General features: G+C 36.7%; 1 protein-coding gene across 1 annotated transcript in view; it reads left to right on the forward strand.

Annotated features, from left to right (window-relative positions):
* The window catches only part of LOC134746023 (NFX1-type zinc finger-containing protein 1-like), a 53,677-nt gene extending 47,549 nt beyond the window's left edge, over nt 1–6,128 (forward strand). The window contains exons 23-27 of the mRNA XM_063680192.1: nt 1,325–1,490; nt 2,120–2,231; nt 2,780–3,000; nt 3,294–3,577; nt 3,666–6,128. Of these exons, the coding sequence (XP_063536262.1) occupies nt 1,325–1,490; nt 2,120–2,231; nt 2,780–3,000; nt 3,294–3,577; nt 3,666–4,402 (1,520 nt within the window). The 3' untranslated portion in view covers nt 4,403–6,128. The remainder of the gene's footprint in view (nt 1–1,324; nt 1,491–2,119; nt 2,232–2,779; nt 3,001–3,293; nt 3,578–3,665) is intronic.
* Nucleotides 6,129–12,681: the final 6,553 nt, after the last annotated feature.

A 12,681-nucleotide genomic window follows, 5' to 3' on the forward strand; every position in this document is an offset into this window, starting at 1 on the left:
TTGCTGTTGCGTCAGTTTTCATTTTTAGAAAAAAACTAGTCTACTAACTACTAACAACACAATAAATGCTTATTTTGCCGCATTCTTCACTATCTCGCCCTGTCTCACTGCCATCTAACCCAGAGGGGAAAAATATACCTGATTGTGATTGGTCCGTCTTCCTCGTGATATTTTACTTAACCGAAAAGCAATTGGTATTTTGCACACAAGTTACAAGAACCGAGCCGGGGTTAGGACCCACAACCATTGGTTTAAAAATCAAAATTTATACCTATATAATTTGTATATTTATAATAATAAATCTGTTTTCTTTTTGACATTTCGTAGTATATGTATTACTTTATGTTAATTGTCAAGTATTTTTTTAAATCATAGATTATTGTCACATGTTCGTTTTCATGATAGATCTACACCCACGCAACTGCATGTCATGTTCTTGCGGTTTATTTTTATGACGCCATGATTGAAAATTGACTATAACTCCATCTTGCGTCCAGTAGAGGAATCAAAATAGTATGGAAAAATAAAATTGCAGTTTACTCTATGCCGTAGAATCCCCTTTTGAATGTGATAAATCTATATATGGCGGCCATACCCATCGACAAAAAAGTCTACTTTTGAGATCATTTCATGCATTTGACAACTAGAATCCTGACTAGAGCCGGGACACGTAGGCAAAGTGCGTACCAAAAGTACGTTTCTATAAAAATACCAGTTTTACGAGTACGACCCCCAATAGGCAATTTACGTGCTTCCCGTGCTTAAGCGTCTTACAAATAAGGGTTATTTATGCAAATATCGACTTTTTATTAGTAGGGATCTGACGTATCGTGACGTTTTGAGTCAAGTCCATTAATCAACTGACATATTAACAACGTAAAAATTACCTCCATTATTTTTTGTTCCAACAGACACACTGACAGACTGTCAGTTAACAAAAAAATATTTTACTTAAAATAAAGGTAAGAATGGCTGTACGAGGTGTTGGAAATTTCATATTTGTTATATTTCAACAATTAAAGTCCGTGCTTTTAAATACTCGACAAAACTAAAGATCGTCCATTAAGAAATACCTGTTCCAAAATCTATTCCAGTAAAACGCCCCACCTCTAGTGTGGAAATGTTCATTTGCTGTCAGCGAATTTACCTATTCGACAACACACGATTTCTTCCGTTCAACTGAAGTTCAACACGAGACGTCACTTAACGCATGTCGAATACCGCTCCAGGTTTTGTGTTTACGCTTTTCAATTAAGTCATAAGCATATATATTAGTTTCCAATATCGTTATATAGTTTAACCAAATAGTATGATATTGTTTAAGGATCTGCAGTTTCGGTGGAGACGTTGCTCTCGCAGTGTGCAGCGCTATGCGGTGCCCTGCTCCGCTGTGGCCACGTATGCGGCGGCTCGTGCGCCGGCTGCCGCCAGGGCCGCCTGCACCAGCCCTGCGCCGCGCGCTGCCACCAGCTCAACATCTGCGGACACAGGTACGCATCCGATACCTGATGTCGACGGACTTACGCTAGACTCATGACTTCTCTCGTACGTAGGGTACCAGGCTCATCATTTAATGTTGGTATTCGTAATATACACGCGTTTTCGTGAACGCGCGTGGACGCAGTTGAAATGATTGGTTGCGCTCGTATGCCAATGCAATGCCTGATGAGCACGTCGAGTCGTCTTTTATATTTCTAATAGTTCTGGATCCATTTTGTTCCATGTCTTTTCGGATTTTGGCGCGCCATTTAGTTGGGCAAACCGATTTATCAGTAGAAAATGACGCAAAATTAAAATTTTGTACGGGAAATTGAAACTTCGCTTTTACATTTTTCCACTAATTTCCACCTTTTTACACTCATACAATTTATTTCCTAGACTATACATATACTAGCGACCCGCCCCGGCTTCGCACGGGTAGTTCAACTATTTTACACAAAATCTATTAAAAAAACCGCATCAAAATCCGTTGCGTAGTTTTAAAGATCTAAACATACATAGGGACAGGCGGACGGACAGACAGCAGAAAGCGACTTTGTTTTATACTATGTAGTGATTATTGTGCATATTTATTAACATCTGTGCCCGAAATTGACAGCCTCGCTCGTTGTCGTTGCAGATGCGAGGAACCGTGCAACCAGGTGTGCCCGCCGTGCCGCCGCAAGTGCGAGGTCAAGTGCCCGCACTCACCCTGCTCCAACCTGTGCGGCGCGCCCTGCACTATGTGCTCGGTACGACTTTAATTCATTATTGCTTAGAATTTTGTCTGTATTTAAATTTGGTAATAGGAGGATGATCTGACTGGTTCAGCTCTGTTCTCACAATGACTCGTTCGTCAATGCTTTGCAGTTTTCACTTGTTATTAGTAGGTACCTATAGTAGGACACTACATCCACAAATAAGATAATATAGCTACTAATAAGTCTAATAACATGTCGGAGGAGAAAATGTTCAAGAATATTTAAATGTTTCGTTTAAGTAGGTACTTACTTATTTTTATTAAGTACATAAATTTAATTATACTAATGGCAAACAAGTTTTGTCAGTAACAGTAGAATAAATAAATAAAACTCAACCTACTCACCCTTATTTTGGCTGCTACAATACTAGCATAAGAGAAAGGAATGATTTATCTCTGCCTATGCTCCACTGATAAACAACTGGCAAACTATATCTATTTATTTCAAGTACCTAATAACTGCCCTGAATACAACGGGTGCGTACATTGAATTAAATCGCGCAGGTAATTTTTTGTACTTACATGCGATTGTATTTGCAGGAGACTCCGTGCGGTCGCTCGTGCGAGCATTCGTCGTGCAAGCGCACTTGCGGCGCGCCGTGTGACCGAGCGCCGTGCTCGGTCGCGTGTCCGCTCTCGCTGGCGTGCGGCCACCCGTGCCGCGGGCTCTGCGGCGAGCCCTGCCCGCCGGCCTGCCGCCTCTGCGACCCCGAGGGCTTCCCCACCGACCTGCTTGGCGATCCCTACGAAGACGACGCTAAGTATGCACCAATCTAAAATTAATCGGGTATTACTGTGGTACTTCCTACCACAGTAATACCCGACACCCGACACATAAACACGCAATACTTCAAGCGTTACCGTAAATCCACCCGACCCAACCCACACCCACATTTAAATAATCCCACCTGAACAAATATGTTCGAATTAATTATGTCATAATTAAGAGCTTTTTGATTATAGTTGGGTGGTTTTACAGTATAAAATTAAATTGAAACTTAACACATAAAATAGTTGAGGTTATCCAGCTAAAATGCTAACTCTATAATTTCAGATTAATTCAGCTACAGGATTGTCCTCACATTTTTGATGTCGACACCTTGGATACTCTAATGAACAGCAAAGACGATACTATTCAACTCAAGGCATGCCCTTGGTGCCGTCAACCTATAGTCAATACATATCGGTACAAAGACTTGATTAATAAATTACTGAAAAACGACATCAATCCAATTAAAGCAAAGGTGTACGGGACGGACGCCCAAAGAAGAACAAAGAAATTGGAAATGCTTCATAAAGTAATGGAACTAGCAGACGCACATAAAAGGACTTTCTTAGGTATATTCTAGCTTATATAATTTTATTATCTCATTTTATTACATGATTATTGATAACGGAAAATTCAAACAACTTTTTATTATTACAGCAAGTAAAGAATGGAGCAATGCCTTACATGTGATGGTTAAGATCATTAAATGTGCGCAAAATGACAGAAAAATATCACTTCTACAGTTGGAGATGAACGATATATACATTAACTTCTTGGATACTGTCGGGCAATACTATATGAAATACAAAGATGCACATTTATCACAACTGGAAATGGAAATGAAAACTCAGGTCAAACTGCTTTGCAACGTACTCACTACTAATTCACACAAGATTAGTGAGCAACAACAATTGGACATAGATAATGAGCTTAGACGTATGAATTCCATGATTCAGTTAGCTAAGATATTAAGCCACGAAAGCTACAAATCTTCGGAGACTAATGAGAATGTGATGCAAGCCAGTGCCGCTGCAAACGACGCTGTTCTGAGTTGGCGCGTATTTAACGAAGGTAAGGGAGTGGAATGCTTGAAGAAACTTGAAAATGCTGTGAAGTTGTCGGGCATAGCAAGCAGGGAGGAGCGTGCGATGATAGTGAGAGCGATAGGGCTGAGGGCGGGACACTGGTACAAGTGTCCCAACGGGCACTTCTACTGCATCGGCGAGTGTGGCGGCGCTATGCAGCTGTCCAAGTGTCCGGATTGTGGCGCGGCGATAGGCGGCCAGCAGCATCAGCTGACGGCGGGCAACCAGCACGCCAGGGAGATGGACGGATCGCAGTTCGCTGCCTGGTCCGAGGAAGCCAACAATATGGCAAATTTCAATTTTGATTAGGATAAGCATTCGCTGTCTAAAAAGCGTTATGCATGGCCTATGAAACTGAAATGTCGGCTTCTTTTAACCATGTTATAATGACAAGTGACAAGAACAATAAGAGAACCTACCTAAAGCTAAATTTACGATAGCTACATATGTTAACACGTTCCCTGTCCGGGTGCCCGCCAATGTTGGGTCATGAAGCTTTTTTTCAGGAGTCCGTGCTTTCACTATGGATTCACAACTTCAAAGTGGAAGCACACGTGGACGTGTGACCTATTTCATTTTGTATAGGGACATTGAACGTGTTAAGATTGAAATCTGCCTATAAGTATTATATGGTTAATGCTACCTATGTCAAAATGTAGGTTGAAATTGAGTGTTTGTAGATTTATAGCCATGTATAAAACTCGTATCACGATGGATCATAAGTGTTGTATATAGTATGGTCCATACTTATTAGTAATTTAACAGTTCACGTATATATGACTAAAGCTTTAGCGTCGCTGAATGTCCTAACCCAGGGGTCATCAATCAGTTTCTTCAGGGGTCCAGTTCTTTAAATATAATTGAAATAAAATGACCATCGCGGTCCGTTTCTTTTCTACTTGAGTTTATTAAGGGGCTCCCCGCGGTTTTCATCGATTTTTGACAAGTTTTGAACCGATACTCCTACAAGTCCTACATTTGAACTATAGATGGAATTATAAGACAAACGGCTATCGGTTCTTTAATCTTTTATCTCCATTCTTGTCTGCCAGATTTTGAAAGAAATGAATCTTATTTTTTTAAACATTGCCTAAAAACATTTTTCGTAACTATTGCTGTTAAGGATCTTACATATACGAAATCTACATATTTGGGTTTGTCTTTGACGTCTCTAAAAACTGATTAGAGATTTTAATTTTAAACTAATTAACACAAAAGTTATGGCCAGAAAACCAATTTTTTGGCCTACTTTTGTTTATCTTTGATGCCAAATATCTCGAAGAGAATGAACTTTGAAGTAAATATGGGATACCTACTATATTTCTTAAAGCCGTTGCTGTTAATATGATAAACTACAAAAAACATTAGAAAACTAAGTGATTCAGATCGAAGGTCATTGGCGCCAGGGAGCCCTTTAATAAGCAAAAAAAAAAATAGGTCGCCGGTCCGTCATTTGGTGACCCCTGTCCTAACTTTGACCGCCAAAGACGTCAACAGCGCGCGCGTCTACAGCCCAATATCAACCTCCGTGAATCCCGACAAGGTTCACTATGACGCGCCGCACACGATAGGCGTTCAAAGGGTTACTTATAGCGAAATTCTGCGGCCCAGCACGCACAGCAAGGTACCCTAGCTTTAATGAATATAAATTGATAGAAAAAGTTAACTCTATAAAAATTTATAACTGATAAAAAAAACTAGTGTCGTTTGTCTATGATTCAACATAGTAATATATTCTATGATCATTGCCAAGAGGGCGCTGTTTATTCTCATGTATAGGGTGACAGTTCAGTATAGTATGAAAAAAGTTGTTTGGCGCGTCAGGCTTTACATTTTTTAGTCCTTAAGATTATGTATGTGACTCATGTGTGGTAGTAAACCTTTGTTTTATGTCTTATATTTGACTTATTAATTGTGATTTGTGTTTTCACGATATTATAATTAAATATGATCAATATTATTATAATGCTTTTGTTTAGTTTCAGATTTTCACAATTATTATTTAAGTTTTATTGAATAAAATTATTTTACTCGATGTTTTGTTTCATTTGTTCTATTTATGCATCTTACTTCTCTAATATGTAGATACCTAGGTATATACTATTTCAACTTTGAAGAACTTACCTTTCATACCTACTACTTTAGAAAACCCATGTGTAGAATAGTTATTTGTTATACAAGGGTGCAAAGTTGTATTTTACCCGCGAGTGTGGAATTGAAACAGGAGCAAGCGAAAGGATTCTATAGTTGAACCACGAGCGAAGCGAGTGGTTCTAAAATAGAATCCTGAGCGTAGAGAGTGTTTCAACACACAAGAAGTAAAATACATTTGCACCCGTGTGTAACACAAAACTTTTCCCCTCACTATAGCGAGGAAAGTGCAACATCCACAGGCGTTAGATCATCTTCATCACTGGAATCACTTATTTTTGTACGATATTATAACAGAAAGCACTGGAAATTCTGATTTTTACGTGAGTCGGTGAAGTGTTTTTAAGTAAAAATTTTGTTGACAATGTTGACATTTCTGTTCTGACGTATGAACGATGCGTTTTGAAATTGCATCGACTCAACTTGTGCGTTAACATCATTATAAAAAATCTAACGTTTCTTATGGAATTTTATGGTTTATGACTTAAAATTATTAAATAAAGCTAAATTTGGTATTTTTTATTAGATTCTCAAACCATTTATTTAATGATAATTAATATCGAACGAACCATTATTATGAGCGTTTTACGTTTTGTTATCTGTCAAGCTACTTAAACATGCTCCATTCAAGGTCAAATTACTTTCCCCACTAGTGGATAAAATGCGTTTTTCCCCGCTTGTTTTAAAGGATAAAAGACGGCTTTCCGAGCTAGTGAGGGGAAAAATAAATTACTCCAATACGCTCACAATCCGTGTCCAACTGGTTGTGCCACGGGTAAGTACAATTATCTATAGTCCAACCGATTGAATTGTACCACGAGGAAGCAAGTTTACCCGTGGTCCAATCGGTTGGACCACGGGACACTAAGTTTATCGGTAGTCCAACACTAGGAAATATTTATACCCGTCGTCCAACTGTTGCACCACGGAAACTCACGTTTACTCATGGACCAACCAACATAAAGACATTGGCAATGTTGGATTCTCAAAATGTTGAAAAGTAAATCTATCGTACTGCCTACAAACCAAACGGACGACTGGGATCATATCTCTATCTCTCTCATTCTAATTCTACTACTTTCGACCATGCGATCGTGAATGAGAAGTTTTACGACCCTGGTCGTCCGTTTGGTTTTGGTCTACTATAGTATTAGGTATTGGGGCTACGAGTGGTTTCAATATCAAATTCCTAACCGCTCGCATATTCGCATAATACTTTATGACAGAGAAAAATATGTTAATTTATTATGCGGTCACCTACACCTAGGCATAAACAAATTCTCTGTAGGTACCTACTGATGTATACTAATTATTAGCTCCACTGCACAAAAGTAATGCACAACACTTCAACTTTCAACTATGCACTTCTAGGTCCATGGGGTCCCAGCGCGCATAAGTTGTTTGCAGAAATCGCGAAGCGTCTGGTTGACGTAACTGGTGACCGAAGAGCTGGCGGCTTTCTCGCACAACGTATCAGCATTGCGATACAGTGGGGAAATGCCACCAGCATCCTTGGTACAATGCTTTAGATTTAAGCTAGTTATTAATTTCGTTTACGTAGTACCACTGTATATATCTTGTATGTAAATGACTAAGAATAACAACTTATAAAAAAAAATATTAAAAAACAAAAAAAAAGTAATGGGATATAATCAGACAATGGTGGATGTGCTTAAAAAACAAACAACTTAATTATATTATAAATAAATAAAATAAAATAGCCATTTATTTCGACCTCAAATTAATTTTTTTTTTACATTTCTTGTCAAGTTTTAGGAAAAGAAAAACAAAACATGTCAAATTCTTAATTTAAACATAATAATAATAAAGTTCTTTGTCGTATATGTTATTTGGTATTTTTATTGACATCGGTCGACTTGCCTCCCGGCATAGGCCTCCCCTAAGACCTTCCATTCCTCTCTGTTGCTTGCTCTTCTTGTCCATGTTGGTCCAGCGATAGCTCTTATGTCATCTTCCCATCTGCGGTAAGGCCTGCCTCTTTTCCGTTTCCCATCTTTGGGGTACCAAGTTGTAACAATTTTTGACCATTTCTGTCCTGGTTCTCTCAGCATGTGCCCAGTCCATTTCCATTTAAGGTTACTTGTTACATAGGATACATCCATTAGTTTTGTGTTATTTCTTATGGTGCTTCGTCTTATTTTGTCTTTCTTCTTTATGTTGAGAATACTTCTCTCTATGTTGTGTTGGCACACTTCTAGGGATTTCGTATTCTTTTGCGTTAAGGCCCATGTTTGGCAACCATAGGTCATGCTAGGGAGGATGCAAGAGTTAAACAGTTTACTTTTGCATTTTAGTGGGATATCTGGATTTTTCATAATCTCTTTCCATGACCAGTATTTTTTCCATGCAATACACACTCTGTTTTCTGTTTCCTTGTCATTCTGGTGTTCTGGGGAAATTATTTGTCCTAGATATGTGTATTCATTTACATATTCTATTGTGTTGTTGTTTATTGATAGCTCAATTTTTGTCCGTTTGTCATAAGTTTAGTTTTTTCTGTGTTGATTTCTAGTCCCACTTTTCTGCTTTCATAAGAAAGTTGTAACATTTCTTGCAAATCTTCTGTGCTTTCCGAGAGCAGTATGAGGTCATCGGCAAACCGCAAGTGGCTCAGCAACATTCCGTCTATTTTTAGACCATATTCGTTCCAGTTTAAGTTTCTGAATACTTGTTCTAAAGTTGCTGAGAACAATTTATAGTCATACTTGTTATGAACAAAATGCTGCACTTCATGATAAAAGCAAGCCGCTCTGCACAGTGATAGTAGGGACCAAACTGAGCGATTTGACCCGCAGCAGCGGCAGTTTCACCCCTTAGGAACATAGATGGCGCCACTTCTTTAAAAAATATTTCAAAAAATTCTACAAGCTAAACCAATGAACCGATTTAAATGTTTAATATCTCAAATGAAAGCGCATTATATACATTACTTTAAAAAAAATACTCAAAAAATATATACTCAATACTTTTGATAAAAACGGGAATTTTAAGTTTGTTTTTTTACTCGATTGATAGTTTTTACTTGATTTCTCAAAAAAATTGTATGGAATATGAATAGTTTAATGCATGTATATATTACTGAATAAATAACAAGTATTATAAAAAAAACCCGACACCGATATCTCTCATACTCTTCGAAATATGAAAGTTTGAATGTGAGTGTAAATTTCTTCAAGATATATTCCAAATAATTCTACAAGCTAAACTATTCGACCGATTTTAATGTTTAATATCTCAAATAAAAGCTCATTATATATACTACTTATAAAAAGATATTAAAAAAACATATACTGAATACTTTTGGCAAAAAACGGCATCTTAAGTTTTTTTTCTTACTCGATTGATAGTTTTTACTTGATTTCATAAAAAAAAATTATGGAACATGAATAGTTTAATAAATATATATATAGTACTGAGTATATAAAAGTATTACAAAAAAACCCGACACCGATACCTTTCATTCTTCGCGAAATATTTAAGTTCAATTATGCACGTTCTTACAAATAAATTCTTTAAAAGAAATCTTCAACCGCAGTAAGTGCACTGATTTTAATATTAAATGTGTCATATGAAAAGAAATCACCCAATTTATTTTAATAAATAAAAAAATTAATAAATAAAAACTGAATAAAGTTTTTTCCTGGTGCTGAACTACAAAAAAATATAACAAATCTAAAATTAGGAATTATTTTTATTTAAAGTGACTACATTTGTAAACAAAAAACTCAAATGTCCTCTTCGGGTTCACCGGTAGATGTAGAACTGAAAAAAAAAGTCGTTTTGAGAAGTACTCGTACCATTTCAATACTACAAAATCACCGATCATACATGAACTGGTTGCTGTAGATTACTGTTGGATAATTTTTGTGCCTGTAGATTCACTGTTGAATTATTTTTGTGCCTAGTTGATTACCATTAAACCTATAATTTTGTGCCAGACCTGTAATCAGTGGTCAGCATGCAAAATAACTCTGGATTGAAAATTACATTAACTTACTTTTGATTTGTACAGCCACCTTTGCATGATTTACACTGGGCTGTGCATGGTAAGCTGACGCGACGACACTCACAACGCATAGTTTCGCAGCCAGATTTGCAGCCACAATGGTCCAAGAGGCTTAATTTCGACCAAATCGCTGTAACTGCCGACCATTCCGGAGTCCAACTCTCTTTTTCCTCAGTCCATCCCTAAGAAGATGGACATGGTATGGAAACTTCTGGTTTCATAGCGTTTCCCCATATATGGCCCGCTTGGTAAGCCGCTCGAAGTGCATGTTTATAGAGAGCAGCTGATGTAGGTGGCAGGCTTGTCACAAGCTTGTTTTTTTTGAAGCAAACAAATATTTGTGAACTTCATTTACGTTTATGTGTTCCGTTTGGCCAAACAATAACACAAATCTAGGGTAACTTTATACTAAAATTAAAATATGTAGTTACACACCTGACAACTGACAAAATCAAAAACTTAAAAGTTGACATACTCCTATTTTCCCGTCTTTTTATAGTGGCCAGAGAAAGGCAGCTTGATCTGAACGAATTCTTGGAAGAATTCTTGAATTGTTGTACTGGAGTACGAAAACCAAATTTGTCCACCTTCGTTGTCAGTCAATGGAGGGCGTCGTTCAGGGAACAAATCTGATTTGGCCGAGAAATTAGAACCTGCCAACCCTGCCACCTACATCAGCTGCTCTCTATAAACATGCACTTCGAGCAGCTTACCAAGAGGGCCATATATGGGGAAACGCTCTGAAACCAGAAGTTTCCATACCATGTACATCTTTTTGGGGATGGACTGAGGAAAAAGAGAGTTGGACTCCGGAATGGTCGGCAGTTACCGCGATTTGGTCTCAATTAAGCCTCTTGGACCATTGTGGCTGCAAATCTGGCTGCGAAACTATGCATTGTGGGTGTCGTCGCGTCAGCTGGCCATGCACAGCCCAGTGTAAATCATGCAAATGTGGCTGTACAAATCAAAAGTAAGTTAATGTAATTTTCAATCCAGGGTTATTTTGCATGCTGACCACTAATTATAGGTCTGGCACAAAATTTTAGGTTTAATGGTTATCAACTAGGCACAAAAATAATTCAACAGTAATCTACAGCAACCAGTTCATGTATGATCAGTGATTTTGTAGTATTGGAATGGTACGAGTACTTCAAAACGACTTTTCTTTTTCAGTTTTACATCTACCGGTGAACCATATAATTTGACATCACCTAATAATAATTAGTTGCCCTTTTATTTTTGTATTTAATACACTGACAATTATCTGATTCAATTCGGCTTATATGTATAAAAACTACTAAATTGACCTACTTTTATATTATACACATAGATTTAAGATTAGACCCTAAGTATGCATGTATTATTGCTATGCCCCCACGGGGTCCATGTGGTCCAAGAATTTGTAATACCTATAAAACCATGGTTGCAATAAATAAATATGAACCCGAAGAGGACATTTAAGTTTTTTGTTTACAAATGTAGTCACTTTAAATAAAAATAATTCCTAATTTTAGATTTGTTATATTTTTTTTGTAATTCACCACCAGGAAAAAACTTTATTCAGTTTTTATTGATAATTTTTTTATTTATTAAAATAAATTGGGTGATTTCTTTTCATATGACACATTTCATATTAAAATCAGTGCACTTACTGCGGTTGAAGATTTCTTTTAAAGGATTTATTTGTAAGAACGTGCATAATTGAACTTAAATATTTCGTGAAGAATGAAAGGTATCGGTGTCGGGTTTTTTTGTAATACTTTTATATACTCAGTACTATATATATATTTATTAAACTATTCATGTTCCATAATATTTTTTTTAAGAAATCAAGTAAAAACTATCAATCGAGTAAGAAAAATAAATAAAAAGATGCCGTTTTTTGCCAAAAGGGTTCAGTATATGTTTTATGATTATTTTTTATAAGTAATGTATATAATGAGCTTTTATTTGAGATATTAAACATCGAAATCAGTCAAATAGTTAAGCTTGTAGAATTTTTTGAAATATATTTTGAAGAAATTTACACTCACATTCAAACTTTTATATTTCGTGAAGTATGAGAGGTATCGGTGTCGGGTTTTTTTTATAATACTTGTTATTTATTCAGTAATATATACATGCATTAAGCTATTTATGTTCCATACATTTTTTTTGAGAAACCAAGTAAAAACTATCAATCGAGTAAAAAAAAAACTTAAGATGCCGTTTTTTGTCGAAAGTAATCAGTATATATTTTTTGAGTATTTTTTTAAAAGTAATTTATATAATGAGCTTTCATTTGAGATATTAAACATTTAAATCGGTTCATTGGTTTAGCTTGTAGAATTTTTTGAAATATTTTTTAAAGAAGTGGCGCCATCTCTGTTCCTAAGGGGTGAAACTTGCGCTGCTGCGGGTCAAATCACTC

Source organism: Cydia strobilella, chromosome 12 (genome assembly GCF_947568885.1).
Source record: "Cydia strobilella chromosome 12, ilCydStro3.1, whole genome shotgun sequence".
Lineage (NCBI taxonomy): Eukaryota > Metazoa > Arthropoda > Insecta > Lepidoptera > Tortricidae > Cydia > Cydia strobilella.